This window comes from Typopeltis vanoorti, chromosome 20 (assembly GCF_054136105.1).
Source record: "Typopeltis vanoorti isolate ZY-2024b chromosome 20, IOZ_Tvanoo_1.0, whole genome shotgun sequence".
NCBI classification, from domain to species: Eukaryota; Metazoa; Arthropoda; class Arachnida; order Uropygi; family Thelyphonidae; genus Typopeltis; species Typopeltis vanoorti.
Window position 1 is genome coordinate 32,301,000 of NC_143568.1, and position 20,549 is coordinate 32,321,548.

General features: G+C 36.1%; 1 protein-coding gene across 2 annotated transcripts in view; it reads left to right on the forward strand.

The window, feature by feature from the left end:
* The window catches only part of LOC150095347 (potassium voltage-gated channel protein Shab-like), a 341,014-nt gene that overhangs the window by 295,273 nt on the left and 25,192 nt on the right, over positions 1-20,549 (forward strand). For both annotated transcript variants that reach the window (XM_090410729.1, XM_090410730.1), the window contains exon 6: positions 16,091-17,013. In XM_090410729.1, the coding sequence (XP_090266855.1) occupies positions 16,091-16,812 (722 nt within the window). In that variant the 3' untranslated portion in view covers positions 16,813-17,013. The remainder of the gene's footprint in view (positions 1-16,090; positions 17,014-20,549) is intronic.

Genomic DNA, 20,549 nt, shown 5'->3' on the forward strand with positions numbered 1-20,549 from the left:
TCTCCCATAATGCAAAACACATTTCCTATGTGGATATGTATACTGTTATGCATTAAAGGGATTGGCCATCTACCCAGACTAGTTTCGACCTTTATTGAGGTCTCTTCAGTGGGAGCCAGGCCCAGAGCTGGAGATACCAGGCAGAAGCAGTAGCAAGTTATCTGTGCCTATGGGAGTTGCCAAAAGGTTTATCACCTTTTTTAAAAATTAATTATTACTCTGGATTTAGAGAAAGATGTTGAAAATTTATTTATCACTAGGTTAGACTATAATAGATTTAGTTTAATCCTTTATCCCAGTGAGAGCAAACAAAGTTTGCGCCTGAAAATATCTTCAGGACTAAATATAGTGTTGTACTATCTTATCCAGTAAGTAGTACAACACCAAGGCAACTCGTGGCAAAGGTGGAGCAAGCTACCAGGCACTTCTAAACCCAGTGTCTCCCATAATGCAAAACACATTTCCTATGTGGATATGTATACTGTTATGCATTAAAGGGATTGGCCATCTACCCAGACTAGTTTCGACCTTTATTGAGGTCTCTTCAGTGGGAGCCAGGCCCAGAGCTGGAGATACCAGGCAGAAGCAGTAGCAAGTTATCTGTGCCTATGGGAGTTGCCAAAAGGTTTATCACCTTTTTTCCTGAAGATATTTTCAGGCGCAAACTTTGTTTGCTCTCACTGGGATAAAGGATTAAACTAAATCTATTATAGTCTAACCTAGTGATAAATAAATTTTCAACATAATGCACAGTTAAATTATCAAATACAAATTCTTATAATATTAACATAGTAATAAATAAAATAGCTTAATAATATTTAATACAGTTTTTCCATTATTAATACATATATCCTTGATTAAATAATTAAATATTAGATAAAATTAAAGTAGTTATATGAATATTAAATTGTAAAATAAGTTGTTTACATTAAATAATATTTACAAGTCTAGTCTTTGTGATGGAAGATCATGTTGGATTCTGAAGCAAATAATAATTACTTTAATCTCTACATAATCAGAATCCAACACCATCGCTAGAAACTGTATAAAGAGGATGTGAGCAGAGAATTGAGGAGCAGGTTATTTACATGGAGAGTGGAATGCATTCCCGAGTGTGTTGTGAATGCAGACACATTGAATCAGTTAATGGCATGGTTGGATGAGCATTGTGTGCAATATGTGTACCTCCCACGATGAGTCTCTGACTCCATGGAGGTTCGATGATACTACTACTGATAATAATAATAAAAGCACAAAGCAAATAAGTACTTGCTAGATTTCTGTTCAGTGCTCAGGACTAGTTATCATTAATACCATGTTTCAACATAATGATTTCATACAAATTCACATGGAAAGAAGATACAAGAAAAAAAATATTCAGGATGTTATCTCTGGTGATATCTTTATGCTGCTTTATACAGGAGATTGAAAATGATCACTACTTAGTTTTAAGTATACTAAAAATTACTATCATACTGAAAATATGAATGTATAAGAAAGTTTAAAAAAAAAAAAATTAAAGTTGAGGCACTTTACAGGTGAATTCAAGACTCAACTACACAAATATTATTCAAGGAAAATACAAAAGTTTGGAAATAAGTATCTTGCAGTCTCAGTGCTAAACTAAGAAGAAAGCATTTGGTTGATTTAGCTACAAGTAAGTTAGCAGATGCCATAAGAGAATACAGATAAATGCAAAAGAGCTAAGCAAAGTGTATAAGTAGCTAAACTAAGTCATGGAAAGACATTGGTAAGAATATAAAAGATAAATGTTGGAAAGATGGCAAAATGTTCTGGAGGCTATTGAAAAGGCTAAGAAATTGAGGAAAGAGTAGAGTAAAAGAAATCAGCAATGATAAAGATGTATGAAAAATGAAACTAAAGATATTGATATCTGAAGTACAAGCAGTTCTTGTTTATGTGTTCCTTTTTTCCAAGTATCAACAAAAATTGAAGAACATTAATTGTAATAAATGCTAAACATTCATAAATATGGCATTTCAAACTACATGTGTAGCTTTATAATACAGTACTATTGTGTGCAAGTTTGTTTTTCCAGGCAGACATAGATAGTCTCACTTCCTGTATATCACATAAAACATGTTACCATCCCATACATTCAAAGCACATCTGAAAAGATATCTGGAATGCTCAGTAAATATCAGCTACACACTGCATTTAAGCCATATGTCAAATTGGCAACTCTCATCCATTCACCTAAGGACAAACTTTCTTCTTTATCCCATCCAGGAGTTTATGAATCCCTGTTCTTGTGACTGAGTTTACTATGGACAGACAGGAAGACCTGTTGATATTTACCTTGAACATAAAAAATACATCCTGCACTATCGTTATGGCAAGTCGGGTCTAGCAGACCATGCCTTGGATACCACTTCTCACAGGATCAATTGGAAGAAAACAAAAGTCATAAGTCAGAGAGATTGTTTTTTTGGAATCAACAGAAGCTTTAAAACATACTCCAAACTTCAACAAGTATCAGTATACAAGACAGTGTTCAAACCTATTTTAACTTATGGGATCTGAGAGTTGGATTACAGAAGCAGTTGATCGAAGACTGGAGACCACAGATATGAAAGTTCTGAGAAAAATTAGAATAGATGGCATCGGTTGCAGAATGATTTAAAAATTATGACTTTAGGAAAGAACTGAATATTGTTAGCACTCAAGAATGTGTTAAATGGACTTATACATGCTTGATGCCAAGATGGTAGAATAAGACTTAGAGGAAGATCAAGATGGATTGATGCAGTCAGAAGTGTCCTGGAAGACTGAAATATTAGATATGACAATATTGGAGTGCTGCAGTGTAATAGCATAATTTGGAGGAAAATTGCTGATAGGAAATTAGTGATATTGGGAAATTTAATCCTATCAGGAAATCTGATGATGATGCACACTTTATGATACTATGTAGTTTAGTGTTTGATACAGTCGTTTTCTTTCCTCCATAGTTTCGGATAATGCTTGTTTTAATGTTACTTTTTATAAATTTCTTTAAGTTAATCTTTTTGATTTAATGATGTAACATTCTAAGTTACTATTTTTAGTTTATCATTTCTAAACTTTTAATCTCCTTTCTGATCTGTCAGTTCTGTTGTCAGCTCAGTTGTCATTATTTTTTCAAACAACAATGCTAATGCCTTAGGCAGGTGGCTAACCTATTTTCTCAATGTGTTAGCCAAGCATGATGCTGTACCCTCATGTTTTGGGTGGTATATGTTACTGATATGCTTTGCTACATTATGCAATGTAAAAAGAATAAAATAAAAAAGGTAATTTTTTTCCAACTTTGCTTATTTATATCTAGCTGTCCTAATATACATTAAACACATCACATTCATAGACTTCCAACGTCCCATCTTCCTCCTCCTGATATGCAGTATTTTACCATCTTCTAGTTTGTTTCATGTTAAATTATTTTATATTCCAATATGTATTTCATATTTTATCTGTGTACTTTGTATTGTAAGTAGACTGAATCTGTTCAGTCTAAAATGTTCATTAAATATCTTCACTGTATCTTTTTGCTGATGTCATCACACTCTCATTACCAGTAATAATTCTTCCATTTATATTCTTTTCCCTCTGTTAATCCCATAACTGAAAAATTTCTAAACTAAGTTACATTGCTTTTTCCCTTACCACCCAAATCAGTTTTCTTTCCTGTACTTTTATCCCTATATATTATTATTGTACATATTATTTTCTGTTCATACTTGCTCCACATTTCCTTTTTGTTAAGTTTGTGCCTAATTTCGTTATTCATAATTTCGTTATTAGAATTACATGGGTACCTCACCCTATTCACTTATGTTTCACACAACTTGCCATCAAACTTTGATACTGTCTTCTTTGTCCTCTACTCCACTTTATGGAAATAAGTCCTCCTCCTCCTCTACTATCATCTACAACAGCATACACTTTAATCTCTTTTGGCCCAGAAAAATTCATATCCCTCATATTCCTTTTAATACATCCTCTGTTAACCATGTCTAATTTAGAACACATAGACAATCAATGCCATGAAATTGTCATCCTCATAACTGACAGTTTCTTCACCAATTTTACCACTCAAAAGCAAGTGGCTTTGCCAGATAAAATCACCAGATAAATGTGAGGCAGTTACCTCACATTTTATCTGGTGATTCTGGCCACTCAGTATGGTGGTGGTTAGATTTTTCTTCTTAAAACTTGGGTTTTTCATCTCACAAAATAAGTAAGCTGCAAAATAGATGCATTTAACAACCATGAGGCACAGAACTGATATCGTTGCTTTCCACATTCTAATCTAACAACACTCCAACCTCTTTCTATCTCACTCACTCATATACAATTATTATTATTCAGGCCTCCAAGGAGTCAAAAGACTCATCGTGGGAGGTCCTTCCTAAGAACACAGTCTATCAAGACCCATCGAGGGGAGGTCCCCCCCCCAAGAACACAAAGTCTATCACACCACTCCTTAAACACATTGACCGTTCTCGCTCTCACCACTCCATCAGGCAATGCATTCCAGTTCAACCACCCTCCATGCAAAGAAACCACTCCTCACCCTCTTACTCACAGTTTCCTTTCATAACTTCCAGGGATGGCCGGCCTCTTGTCATCACTCCTTCCCACTGTTCAACCAAGCGAAAGAACTGTCCAGTGTCAACCCTGTAACCACCTCTCAACAGTTTAAAAGTCTCAATCATATCACCTCTCCTTCTTGTATCCACCAAACTCTGTAGTCCACATTCCCTCAGCTGATCCTCTGAAACCATCTTTGTTATCCACCTTTGTACCCTTTCCCACAGTTAATTTATCCCCTTCAAATCCTGGGGCCCAAATCTGAGAACAATAGTCCAAGTGTAGTCTGGTCAGGGTCTTATACAACGGAATGAACTGTTTTATCTCTGCAGGTCTCTGTCCTTCTCGTTATTGCAGCAATCCTCTGTGTTACCTTCACCACCTTTGCAATATGTCCCCTAAATTTCAGGTTTCTATCAATCATCAACCCCCAGATCTCTTGTCTCCCCTACTTCCTCCAGTATAACTCCTTCCATTGAGTATGCAGTGTCCCATTGATGTTTCCCAAACCTCAAGACCTTACATTTTGCTGCATTAAACCGACACCCCATTCATTTTCCCATCTATCTAGCTTATTCAAATCCTCTTGCAAGGCTGCTGCATCTGCACTATTACTAATAATCCTTCCCAGCTTTGCATCATCTGCAAACAACTGGCCCCCTGCAATCCACTGACAATGTCATTGATATAAAGGTTAAACAATATAGGTCCCAACACTGGTCCCTGTGGGACCCCACTCGTAACCCTCTGCTTCCTTGAAACTGCCCCACCATACACAGCTCTCTGATACCTATTGGACAGCCAATCCTGAATCCAGTTGACCAGTCTGACATCCAGACCCATATGCTGCAACTTAAATATCAGCTTATCATGTGGCACCCTGTCAAATGCCTTCGCTAAGTTTAAGAAAATGGCAGTATATGCCTTTCCCTCATCTAATGCTCTTGTAACTTTATAATAAAAGGCTAGCATATTGCTAAAACAAGAGCACCCCTTCCAAATCCATGTTGACTCTCACAGATAACATTACCCTCATCTGCCCAATGCTGTATACGGTCCTTCACCACTTTCTCCAAGATCATACTAACTACTGATGACACACAAACTGGTCTATAATTAGACACTTCCAGTCTGCTACTGCCCTTATGCAATGGCACTATCTTACTTTCCTTCCATTCCATGGGCACCTTTCCAGTAGCCAGACTTTCATTGAAAAGCCAGGTCAAAGGCACTGTCAGTTCCCTAGCACATTCTCTCAAAACTCGTGGTGAAATACCACCCAGTCCCACAGCTTTAGTGACATCCAGAGTACTCAGTATTTGAAACACACTCTCCTCCTGTACCTCTAAACCTTGAACCTGCCCTATCCCTCTAGCATTAAAACTGACTCCTCCAGGATGAAATACTCCAATAAAGGCTATATCCTCTGCATCAATCACTATTCCCATTTTTATCCCACTAGGGATAAATCCTAGGGAATTTTCTTTTATCCAAAGAAAATTCCCTAGGATTTTCTTTGGATCTTAGGATCAATCTCCTCTCATATTCCAGTTTCGTCTTCCTTACCATACTAGTCACTCTTCTGGCCTGTGTCTTATACTCTTCATGCATCTTCTCTTCTCCTGTCTCCTCATATCTCTTCCACAGCCTCTTTTTTGCATGCAATTCCTGTTTAATATTGTTTGTCATCCACTTTACTCCAAGTTGTGTCCTCTTGTTCACTCGTGGTATACAACTTACCATTGCTGCTAACAAATATTTTTTCATAATTTCCCACGCACTAATGATATCCCGGCCTTCCAGTTCCTTCCTCCATGAAACTTTCCCAAGTTGACGTCTTAGACTATTATAATCACCTGCCTTATAATTCCACATACGTTCCCTTCTCTTTGAGCCTCCTGCATGTCTATTCATTTTCCAAGCCAAAACCATATGGTCACTCTCTGCAACTGGTGGGAGAGATGTCATCATCAACTCTTCTGATGCTATAACCAAATCCAAAACTCTTGGACCTCTTGTTCCCTCTACTACATGTTGCCTAAGACATTGGTTCCTCAAGAATTCTAGAAATTCTTGATCCCTTATTGCTACTTTCATTTTCCTCTCCCTAGTTTATACTACTGTAGTTAAAATCTCCCATAACAATCATTCTTCTTGTACTTGCCAAACTCCACTGTCTAAACATTTCCTAGTCCCCACCCTCTGTACTCCTGGGTCTGTAGCAACACCCCACTAAATATCCTGTCTTTCCCACCTCTACCTCACCATATGCTTTCAAAATCATTAGTGTCACTGCCTTCCAAAGTCTCCACTCTTAGAAGACATAGGTCGTCACTTATCATAAGCAGTACTCCGCCACCACACTTTCCCTTCCTATCCTGTCGAAAAATGCTGTACCCAGCGACTTCTATTCCTGTTATTATATCCTCTTCTGTCAACCACATCTCAGTGATCCCAATAATTTTTGACCAGGCTGATGCTATCTGTGCCACCAATTCCTCTCCCTTATTCCAGATACTCTTGGCATTAGTATATAGCATATAAATGCCATTGTTTCTATACCCAATCCTCTATCATACAGCTTCTTTCTCTCCTCTTCCATGAGAGAAGCTGTACAGTAATCTATTCCAGACATTCACAAATTCTAACTTCCTTTTCCCCTGTTGTTCTATTATATTGTTTTCCAGTCACATTGTCTTCTTTTGATCTTCATGTTTATACCCTACATAACATACTATTTTACTGTCTTACCACATCTAACAACACACACTCAAATCTCATTCTACACTTTGTGCACCAAGTAATACAGATTTTGTAGATTTTCATTCCTCTATATCCCTATCAACTGTTCTGAATATTCACCCATGCAAATACACTTTCTGTGCTAGCTTGTGATACACAAGCTAGCACACCAGAACTGCCATATAATACTAACTTACTCTTCCTCATATCTTTTAATTTTCTCACATTATTTCTCTTCTTTTCACTTTCATTTGTTCAGTCTCTTCTGCCTTCTTTTCTCTTTGTGATTCAAACAAAATTCAGATTAAGTCAATTTGCATTATAAAGGAAATAATTTTATTTATTATTAAATTATTATTATTATTATTTGACACCTCCAGGGAGTCCAAGGACTCATCAAGGAAGGGCACCTGCTCTACAACTCTGTCTCCACCATTCAGTCACCAGCTGACTGCAACTATACCAGCGCCATCTACCGCTGACCACCACTGGTATTTCCACAGACAATCGCAAACATCCATGCCTACGGCAGGATTTAAACCTGCAGCTTTTTGGTTGGGTTTGAATTATTAAAAACCTGCTGTTTTTAATAATTCGAACTTGTTTTTTTAATAATTCATTTCTAAATTAATTTTTAATAGTAATACTTATATAAGATTTACATTTTTAAGCACTTTTTTTTTTAATGATATTTTCTTTTCGCAAATGAAATCAGCTTAATGTTTTAAAGCATCATCTAGGTTATGCTATCAATCTAATGGCCACAAAACCTGAATGATGCAATAAGTTCTAAAGTAATTTTCTTATTATGATTAAAAATAACATTTTTTTTTCATGAATCATCTTATTTTTTGATTTCAAACAACAGCAGAGGTATTAAATATTTGAACACTGATATCAGATTGTTCATTTACATCATTTTTTTATGTCACAATTAAGGATGTAACTTCTTGTATTTTGTCACTGAGACGATCAGTGCTATACTGTTGTCTGCTGGATAACATGCTACTTTCAAGTGAAAAAAGCTATTTTTTTTTTTACCTAATATCATAAAATCTAGAGCAAATACACAAAATGGTGTGGTGATGTAAAATTAAATTTTTTTAATAATCTGTAAAATAATCACAGTGAACTTTTAGAAATTGCCATATTAATAAGTGAACAGTAATATGTATGTAGCATTGTATCTGTTATTTGTCATTGCTGAAAGGAAGAAATTTTTATTTTATTACTTTTTTTATGTATCTCTCACTCACCCACCCATGAAAGATTGCAACATATAAAACATTAATACTCGAGCAGGTTGATGATTTTTTTTCTTTATCTTCTTTTTTGGTATTTTTTCTTCATTCTTTACATCATCTTGAAACCTTGGTCTAGAAACCAAACATATAATATCCTCCAATAAACAGGATAGTGGTCTCACACTAGGCAAATTCATCTGCAGACTTCTAATTGCAAACATCCCCACAGTGGGATTCAAACCCACAGTCAGTCAGTCAGTTGGAGAGGAGGTTAACCACTTACTAAATTAAATTAAATTAAATTTAGTGAAACTTGGCTATCAAAATCAGATGCTAACTAGGATTGAGTGTAATGGGTACACTATTTTTAGGAATGGCAGTAAAGATAACAGAGGGAGGAGGGGGGGGGGAAGAGTATTACTGATATCAGATGACTTAAGTCCAGTTAGGGTAGAAATGCAAGAAAACAATGTCTCATGTAGCAGTGAGTTTGAGGTTATCTGGTGTGAAGTGGAGGCTAACAGAATGAAATATGTGGTGGGCTGTTGCTACAGATCTGGCAGCTCAGTTGCAGGCGATGAAAAAATGCATTACCAATTTAGCCTTATGGGGAGTGATAATTGTGGGTGACTTTAATTATCCAAACATTGATCGGGAAGAGGAGAAATCTAACGATAAAAATTAAGAGGAATTTATTGAATTGTTGCGAGACAACTATCTCAAGCAGCATATAAAAGAAGGAACTCAAGTTCATGCTGTGCTTTCTTGGGAAGTATCTAATTATATTGATGTTCCCATTAGAACAAGTTACATGCGGAACTACAAAGCTGGAAATTATGATAAACTTAGGAGAATACTATCTTTGGTCCCACAGTATCAGTTTGTGAATGGGAAAAATGCCAGCAATGCATGAGAATCTTTGAAAAAGTGCTTAAATGAGGCAGTATCTGAATGCATCCCTAAAGTTCAAAGAATAAATAGAATGGGAGTGAAATGTATGTGCAATCTTATTAAGCAAGAGATCCACAAGTTGATGATGTGTAAAGAATATTGTGAGAATAAGAGTGACAGGAGTTATGAAATATATAAAGCTCAGGTGAGAAAAATAACGACTATAGTCGTTATTTTTCTTGCTAGTGTGGAAAGCTCAATCAGAGTATGAAAAGAAATTGGCTAATGCAGGCTAAAGGCAGTTCAAAAGAATATTTATTGTTATGCCAAAAAGAAAGAATGAATGCAGAAGGATAACTTTATTGAATGCAGATGGTACTCTAGTGTCAGAAGTTAATGAGATTGTTCAATTAATTAGTGCTCACTTTGTTAATATATATCAACTCAGGTGTATGTAACATGGTACATAGTGCTACTTCTACATTGGATGAATAGTTAGAGGTGCATGAAAATGAGGTTAAAGAGCTGCTGTATAACTTGGATAAGAATTTGTCAATAGAGACAAATGGAGTATCAGCACGTCTGCTAAAGGAATGTTCAGCCAAACTGACTAGGACTTTCACATGTTTGTATAACTTGAGTCTCAGCTCAAGAATGATAACACAGAAATGGAAGGAACGTATGATACTTCTGTTGTATTGTACAAGGGTGGTGCAAAACTGATGTGTCAAACTACTGACCTATCGGTGTCTATAGTGTGGTAGTAAAGATTTTAGAAAAGTTGATGACAACTCGCATACAGAAATGGGTCGACGAACAAGCTGTACTCTGCAGGGAGCAGCACGGGTTTACTAAAGGAAGGTCATGTTTTCAGTTTGCTCATATTTTATAACAATGTTACAGCTAAGTTGGATGAAGGGAATGGATAGACTATGATAATGTTGGATTCTGTTAAGGCATTTGATAGGATACCGCATGAAAGGGCGTTGTATAAACTGGAGAATATGAGATTGCAATATAAATTCTTGACTTGGATCAGTGAATGGTTGACAGACAATATCAAAAAGTGGTATATGGTAGGTGTGAATCTGGGCCATTGTTGTTCAATCTATACATTAATGGCATTAGGAAGGGTCGAACAAGTGATGTGCAATTGTTTGCCAATGATGCGAACCAGGGCAATCACGGATGCTACTGATATCTAGCACTCACAAAGTGATTTGAATAGGCTGAATATTTGGGCAAAAGAAAATGGCTATCAGTTTAATGTTAGTAAGTGTAAAGTTATGCACTTTGGCATGATGAGATTTCCAAGAGCTTATTATATTAGCTGGGTTATGCAACAAGAAACCGAGGCTAGGGATCATGGCATAATGGTGGATAGGAATTTGAAGTTCGAAGGTCACATAACAAAAGTTTCAAATACAACTCAGGATAATTGCGATGTTGAAAAGAACCTTGACATGTAAGGATAAGGAAGTCATTTTGCCTCTTTATCTTTGATACGACCACACCTGGATTATTGTGTGCAGATTTGGTCTCCTGGGAATAAAGAAACTGTGGAAAGAAGAGTTACAGAATATCTGATTTATGGGATTTAGATCATGTGGACAGATTGTATGTGGACTGCAGACTCAGGTTAACAGGAGAAAGAAGGGTAATATGATAGTTTTATAAGCTTTTGAATGGGTGTTATAGGACAGTGCTTCCCAAACTTCTGGATGCCAGGGCCCCTTTGGAAAAAAATAACATATTTCACGGTCCCCCTCAAAAAAATTGTAATCTAGACATATATTATTATAATATTTATTGTATTTATATTCAATACAAAACATACACAGCGAATATTGCAAAAATCGAATGCAAATATTACATTTTTAGCATCTTACATAACACATTTGACATGGCACATTATCTCATATTTTTATATAGAAGGATATATTGTTATTGTACATTTGCAGTGCAAGCACATGAAATGTAAAACGATTAATAATAAAGAAAGAATTAAAAACATAAAAGAAGTTAATAACAATTTAATGTGATGGATGTGTTTCAATACTGCTTCACCAATATGAGGTGAAATATTTGAAACTGCAATTCTTAGATTTCTGCATTGAAATGAAACTTATATGAATAAGCATACATTTACTAATATTCATTAAGTGCGAAATACACAGGAAGCAAAATTTGTGAACCTGCACCAATGTGTGATTTTTTTCCATTAAAATATAAAAAATAACAAAAAAGAAATAATAAATAATAAAAATTAAATAAGTTTCTTTTAAGATAGAAAAAATCTACTTAGTCTTAAACATTTTTAATTTGTTTTCATTATTTCACGGCCCCCTCAACAAAACCTACGGCCTCCAAGGGGGGGGGGCACAGTTTGGGAAGTGCTGTTATAGGATATTGTCTAATGAAATTTTTTGTTATATGGTAGGTAGGGAAAGAACATGGGGCATTCATTGAAGTTAAGTTTGTTTGCAGTCGAGAAAGGAATAGGAGCTAGGTTTTTCTCTCACAGAGCAGTGAGTGAGTGAGTGGAATAGTTTGCCTTTGTGTTGATCTTAGGCCAGATAGCTCTGATTGGTGCTATCAGTGGAGATTGAATTGCCCTCCTCAGTTTCCAAAAGTTTGATAGGGTTAAAATGGCCGTGCCTATTCCCTACAGGGAATAAAAAGTATTAGTGGTGGTTATTTTTTATGAATTCATTTGGTATCAGAAGCCTGGAGAAATTACTTCTTGGTATGAGACTTAATGCAGAGAGTCAGGGAAACTAGATCATCAAGGAAGGAATGGGAAAAATGAGTGTCAAAGTTCAGCATGGTATACAAACATGATAAAGATATAAATGCCTTTGAACATGGTTATGTATGTGGTTTAGGAGTGGAAAAATATGCTTTGGGTTTGGACCTTTTAAGTATGTCTGAGGAGGGAAAAGAGAAAATTCTAGAACAAGACCAAATACATTGCATATCTAATTATAAGAATAGGCTAGGTCGTAATTTATTATGTCTATACACAAATGCCAGGAGCATTAGAAACAAAGGGGTTGAGTTTGTTGCTTTATTGAATACGATGTGGCCTAAGATTGTTGGCATTAGTGAAACCTGGCTATCAGAATCGGATATGGTAAGTGGGATCGAGTGTAACAGATATACTATTTTTAGGAATGACAGAAGAGATAGGAGAGGAGGAGGAGTGCTACTAATGATATCAGATGACTGAAGTCCAGTTAGGGTAAAAGTACAAGAAAACAATGATGGTAACAATGTCCCATGTAGCAATGAGTTTGAGTCTATTTGGTATGAAGTGGAGATTAACAGAATGAAATATATGGTGGGGTGTTGCTACAGACCTGACAGCTCAGTTGTAGGGGACGAAGAAATGCATCGCCAATTTACCTGTAGGGTACCAAGCAAATGATCATTATGGGTAACTTTAATTTTCCAAACATTGATTGGGTAGAAGAGAAATCTCATGATCAGAAAGAACAGGAATTTATTGAATTGTTGCAGGATAACTTTCTCAAGCAGTATGCGAAAGAAGGAACTCGAGGTCAAAGAGTGTTGGATTTGCTCATAGCGTCAGAAGGGATCTCTGTCAAGAATATAGCTATTTTACCACTAATTGGTGACAGTGATCATGCTGTTCTTTCTTGGGAAGTATCTACTTGTATTGAAGCTCCGATTAAAACAGGCTATATGTTGAATTACAAAGCTGGAAATTATGATCGATTTAGAAGAATACTATCTTTGGTCGCATGGTATCAGTTACTGAATGGAAAAAATATCAGCAATGCATGGGAATCTTTGAAAAAGTGCTTGAATGAGGCGGTATCTGAATGTATCCCTGGTGTTCGAAGAGTAAATAGGTTGGGTGTGAAATGGATGTGCAGCCTTATTAAGCTAGAAATCCACAAGAAGAAGATGATGTGGAAAGAGTGTCATGAGAATAAGAGTGAGAGGAGTTATGAAATATATAAAGCTCAGGCCAGAAAAGTAACATGTATTGTGAGAAAAGCTAAAATGGAGTATGAAAAGAAATTAGCCATGCAAGCTAAAGGCAATCCAAAAGAATTTTATTGTTATGCCACAAGCAAAAGAAAGAATGAATGTGGAAGAATAACTTTATTGAATGCAGATGGTACATGAGTGTCGGAAGCTAAGGAGATTGTTCAGTTAATGAGTGCTCACTTTGCTAAGATATATCAACCAGGTGTATGTAGTATGGTGATCAGTGCTACTGCTACGTTGGATGAAGAGTTAGAGGTTCATGAAAATGAAGTTGAAGAGTTTTTGCATAACCTGGATAAGAATTTGTCAATAGGGACAGATGGAATATCTTCTCGTTTGTTAAAGGAATGTTCAACTGAATTGGCTAGACCTTTCACACATTTGTATAACTTGAGTCTCAGCTCAGGAATGGAAGGAATGTAATATAGTTCCGTTGCACAAGGGTGGTGCAAAAACTTGTGTCTCTACCAACCTATTAGTATTTCTGGTGTGGTAATGAAGATTTTAGAGAAGTTAGTAAGAACTTGCACACAGAAACGGGTAGACAATCATTCTATACTTTGCAGGGAACAGCATGGGTTTACTAAAGGAAGGTCATGTTTTAGCAATTTGCTCATATTTTATAACAATATTACAGCCAAGTTGGATAAAGGAAATGGATACACTATGATAATGTTGGTTTTTTGTAAGGCATTTGATAGGATACCACACGATAGGCTGTTGAGTAAACTGGAGAATATGGGATTGGAACATAATCTATTCACTTGGATCAGGGGATGGCTAACAGACAGATATCAAAAAGTGGTATACAGTGGGTGTGAATCTGCCAGATTTATGGTAACCAGTGGTGTACCTCAGGGTCCAGTCCTTGGGTCATTATTGTTCAATCTATACATTAATGACTTCAAGCAGGGTCTATCATCAGATTTGCAATTGTTTGCTGATGATGCGAAGATAGGCAGGGCAATCAAGGATGCTACTGATATTCAGCAATTACAAAATGATTTCAATAGACTGGAAATCTGGGCAAACGAAAATGCCTGTCAGTTGAATGTTAGTAAGTGTAAAGTTATGCACTTTGGCATGATTAGAGATCCAGCAGCATATTATATTAGCAGGGTTATGCTACAAGAAACTGAAGAGGCAAGGGATCTCTGTATTGGTGGATAAGAATTTAAAGTTCAAAGGTCACATAGCAAAAGTTGCAAATACAACTCAGAGGATAATTTCTATGCTGAAACGAACCTTGACATGTAAGGATAAGGAATTAATTTTGCCTCTTTATAAGGCTTTGATAAGACCACACTTGGATCACTGGTTTACTGTTCTCAGATTTGGTCTCCCTGGTTCCAAGGGGATAAAGAAGCTGTGAAAAGGATACAAAGATTATATCTGGATTATGGGATTTAGATTATGAGGACAGATTGCGAGTATGTGGATTACAGACTCTGGTTAACAGGAGAAAGAGGGGTGACATGATAGAGGTCTATAAACTTTTGAATGGGTGTTATAGCATTTCAAATGATGAAATTTTTCGTTATATGGAAGGCGGGAAGAGAACACGGGGGCATCCATGGAAGTTAAGGTTGTTCTCAGTCAAGAAAGGGGTAAGAGCTAGGTTTTTCTCTCAGAGAGCAGCGAGTGGAATAATTTGTCCTTATGGGGCAGTGAGTGCATCTAGTGTAAATGAATTTAAGGGAAGATATGATAGCTGGGTTGGGTAACTTACAGCCTCCCTCGATGAGTCCTTGACTCCCTGGAGGTCTCAGATGATAATAATAATAATAATAATCTGACAGTTTATAAAGCATAATACGCACACACACACACATATATATATTTTAAAATCTATCTATCTATATCTCTCTCTCTCTCTCTATATATATATATATATATATATATATAAAATGGAAAAAAATGCTAAAAATTTGTTCATTACATATTTCAACAAAGCAGAAAAATACTCAAGATTTTAGATTTGAAAAATTCCTTACTAAAATTTTGAAAGCCTACTTTGATGGACTCATGATTTACTAAGATTTACTAGGTTATGGACTATAACAAATATAATGGTTTATTATCAGTTGTCAAGTTTAAATTTAAGATGATTATTTTATTTTATTTATTTATTTTTGCTTTTTTTATGAAAGGTTATATAATATGTATGTTTTGTTTTGTGGTTGGGCTAAAGGATTTTTTTAATTTATTTTTTACATAGTCCATAAACCCTGCTCTAGAGACCAAACACAGAGCTTTTTCAAGCCACTTCAGGCATCCAATAAGAGGGATAGTAGTCTCCCACCAGGCAATGGAATTCATCTTCTGCCTGATTGGGCAATTATTTTGATATTCGGTGGTAAATTTTATGTAGATGCAAATTAATAAATTTACATTAATAACTAATGTACACTAGTTGAATAATTGTAATTTGTGCTGGTTTATTTGAAATATTACATAATTAGTAAAAGATCATAACCTCACAGAGGTTTTAAATTATTGAAAAGTAATTATTTGACTTATATTAGCAGGGGGGGGGGAAGTATTGTTTTCAGAAATTAATAGTTAAGTTAGGCTTGTAGCACTTATTACCTTTATTTTTACCTTAGGAAGGAATGAAAATCGCAGTTCACTTTTTGGAAAATCACTAGAACAAGGGACAATCCTCACAAGTCCTGACAGCCCAAGGAAAAAATCCATTTTAAAAAAAATTGATTGCAGTCAAGATGAAACCATAGGGCTTCTCCATGATTCATCCCTTTGTAGTAAAGAAGAAAATCATGACTTGTCTCCAGTCAGAATTATTCCTACAGAAACCTCAAGTTCTTCCATATCCCCACCAGGAAAATACGTGAATACTTCTTTAGGTGGGAAACTGCCAAAACAACCATTAAAAGCAATTGGACCAAAGATGGGAATAAAACCTCCTTCCCAACCAATTAAATTTGTTGGAATTGATGAGCAAGGAAACAAACCTAGTTCCTCTACTATAGAAAATGGATTACTTTCTCCATCTCAGGCATCATCCAGCTTTTGTTCCCATTCAGCACAGTACAATTCAAAAGGAGCCAATGTGGAAATAGTTGGGGATGATGATGATGCTTATGCATTATCACAGCCCCAGGTTCAAAAAGAAGACTCCCTAGAACATTATATTGATAATTCCAATAGATCTAGTGAAACAGCACATTCCACCATCAATATACTTTGTACCAATGAAGATCAAAATGAGACATTAAGCCATGAATCTCCTTGCTCAGCAATTGATAGGACAGTTTTGAGTTTGGGATCATCGTCTTACATTACTACAAGTACAAAGACTCTGCCTTAGCTGAAGAGATTTATACTAATATCGACAGTGGCAAAATTAAAAGAACAGAATAAACAAGATAATCCTAATGTATAGAATACATTCAGGAAAGAGGAGGTTTTAAAAACTTTTCATCACCTACAATTGACAAGGAAGGGTGCAAAATGATGATACTGATACAAGACAGTTCAAAAGTACATCTGGTTCAGCATGGTATATAAGGTATGTTGTCTTGTTATTTTTTAATTAATTTATTTATTAATGAAGTAATTTAACTTTGAGTTCGTGTGAGTGTCACATGCTTCATCCAAGAAAGAATAGATGCATACAAAAAAAAAAAAAAAAAAAAATCTGGCAATAGGGTTTTTACATGGCTGAGGTAGCAAATGAATAAAAATAATAAACTAATCCTAACTGCATTTGCTGTCATTCAAATTTTAGTTGTCTTGCTTAATCAAACTAATGTATTTCAAATTTATTTTTTATATTTTATATCAAATTTATTTTTTATATTTCATCTTGGTATCTTTCTTCCTTAGTCCCAGCACTATTATTCTTTAGCAAACTCACTTCAATCAAACTGTATTGTTTTTCCATTAATTGTAATTCAACCCTTGGTTTATTATCACCATGGAGTCAGACTCATTGTGGGAGTGCCCTGCCTCCTCATTGATCAATATCAAGGTGATCCTCACAGAAAGCTCATCAAACAGCACCTTAAACTCATCCATTGTTTCTGCAGATATACTCTCAGGCAGTGCATTCATTCCACTCACTATCCACTTTCCATGCAAAAAAAAAAAAAAAAAAAAAAAAAACACTTCCTTTCTTATATCTAGCTTCCAGGGATATCCCCTTGTTCTGTCCCTGTGCTTCCCCCCCTTGTTCTATGGAAGATTGCTGCTATTATGAGAAGGACACTGACCTGCAGAGATAAGAGGGTTATCATTCCATTGTATAAGTCTCTGATCAGACCACACTTGGACTATTGTTCTCAGATTTGGTCCCCAGGATTTGAAAGGGATAAATTAACTGTGGAAAGGATACAAAGACGGATGACAAAGATGGTTTCAGGACTGTACAAGGATAGTTATGAGGATCGGCTGAGAGAATGTGGACTGCAGGGTTTGGTGGATAGAAGAAGGAGAGGTGATATGATTGAGACTTTTAAACTGTTGAGAGGTGGTTACAGGGTTGACACTGGGGAGTTCTTTTGCTTGGTTGATCAGCGGGAAGGAGTGATGACAAGAGGCCATCCCTGGAAGTTACGAAAGGAAACTGTGAGCAAGAGGGTAAGGAGTGGTTTCTTTGTGTGGAGGGTGGTTGAGCCGTGGAATGCATTGCCTGATGGAGTGGTGGGAGCGAGAACGGTCAGTGAGTTTAAAGAGTGGTATGATAAACTTTGTGTTTCTCGGGGGGGGGGGGGGGGGGGGACCTCCCCTCGATGAGTCTTGACAGACTTTATGTCTTAGGAAGGACCTCCCTCGATGAGTCTTTTGACTCCTTGGAGGCCTGAATAATAATAATAATAATAATAATTAGGACCAATCTAGGATCATTGCTATTTGATTTCTGTGTTAATGATATTGGGAGAGGAGATATGCAGTTGGCTGCAGATGGTGCAGATTTAGGAATAGTGGAAGGATAATGCATTTGTGGTCTTACAGGAGACTTTGAGTAGACTGATTGAGTAAACACTGAGTTAAGTTGCTACTTCAGTATAGCAACGTGTAAGGTTTTAAAATTTGGTATCAAGGATGAGATGCACAATATACATTTGCAATTTTAGGAATGCACTTGTGAGAACATGGTGAGCATGAAAATGATGTACAAGTTTAAGGCATGATTCTATGAGTATTATGTATGATGATAGCAAGATATCTTGCAATGAATCTTTTAACTCCATGGAGGTCTCTTATGTCTTAGGAAGGGTTTTTTTTTTTTTTTTTTTAAATAACGAAACCTGTGGTGGATTCATAATTAGAAGAAACACACGTATAAACCACAGTGAAAATTATTTAATTGTAAATATTTCATCCTAAGTATCTTAGGACATCATCAGTACAGTATTTAAACAAAAATTAAGAATAACATACAGTTAGGGCGCATGATTACAATAGAATCTCATGAAAACGTGCATAACGTGCTAAAGTAGTACAACAACAACAACAAAAAAAAAAAGGTTAATTATTTAACACAATTTCGTATGATAATTTCCCATACTTTAGGAATAGTAAGAACGTCGCTGCGGTTTAGGTTTGGTCTGTGTAGTAGGGCTTCAGAACTTTCTTTGTATAAACGTTCATGTTTAAATAAAGATCTATGTAAAAGTTTAGCCTTTTCCCAATGGATCCTATGGTTTGGATTTTCAATTCCGTGTTGAGAGAGGCCAGATTTCTGCGGTTTAAGAAGACGAATGTGGTCTTGATGTTCCGAGATGCGTTTCTGAACAGACCTACCTGTCTGTCCAAAGTAAGATAATTTGCATGAGCATGGAATCTCATAAACACCAGGTAACATCAAGGGTGAGAATTTGTCCTTAGGAGAAGGTAATAAGTTGTAAATTTGGTTGATAGGTTTGTAAGTAGTGGCAAAATTGTATTTCTTCATAATTTTAGAAAGATGTTCTGAGATGCCTTTAACGTAAGGTATGGGAATCCTATGCACTTCATAGGATTCTCATTCAAAGCATCTCAGAACGTCTTTCTAAAATTATGAAGAAATTATGTAGTATGGAATGAGGAGTTAGCTGGAAAAGAGATCAATGCATCTTGGGGGATTTTCAAAAACTATCTAATAGATGCAATGTCTAAATGTGTAGAAAGGCTTATGTATTCGTCACAAATGCCATGTTGATTGGATTTTAACAGCATAGATGCGAACACAGATTGATAAGAAATTAACTATTTATTAACTCAAACGTTAATATTTTGCTGGTATTATATCCAGCATCTTCAGAGCATACAAACAAAGTTTCTTACAGTAGCAAGACAACTGCAATCTGATGTAACAGTGGAACTAGTGTGAGTAATTGTAGCATGCAACACAAAGACTAAAGTCGTAATTAGGCACCATCTAAGTTTTTTTTTTAAAAAAAAAAAACAGATATTAATTTGGTCTTAGGATGACTGTCTCCCAGATCTTTGGTAGATTTATACAGCCATACTTGTTGAGGTTTGGAATATGTTTTAGGGCTTCTGTTGATTCCAGGAACAACCTCTCTGACTTGTAAAAGCTTCAAGCTTCTGTGCAGTACTTTTGTTTCTTTCCAATTGATCCTTTGTGCAGGGGTATCCAAAGCATGATCTGCAAAACCCGACTTGCCATAGCGAGAGTGCCAGATATATTTTTTGTGTTTACCGAGGCAGATGTCCACAGTAGGCTCAATGACATGAACAGGGCACTTCATAGACTCCTGGATGTGACAAAGGAGAGAATCTGTCCTTAGGTGAATGGATGAGAGTTGCCAATGTCACATAAAGTTTAAATACAGTGCATAGTTGGTGTTTGTTAAGCACCCTAGATATCTTTTCATATGTGCCTTTAATGTATGGGATGGTGATAGTTTTGTTGTAGTCTTCTGTGGTAGATAGCGGGGAGGATTTTGGGGGAGCATTTAGTATTTTATCTGTCTTATGGGGATTATAGCCATTGGTCAGGAAAGTGTGATACAGGTGAGAAAGTTCAGCAGTGAGAGCAATGCCATTGGAACAAAGTGCTCTAGCTCTATGGGTTAGTATTTTTAAGATACCATATTG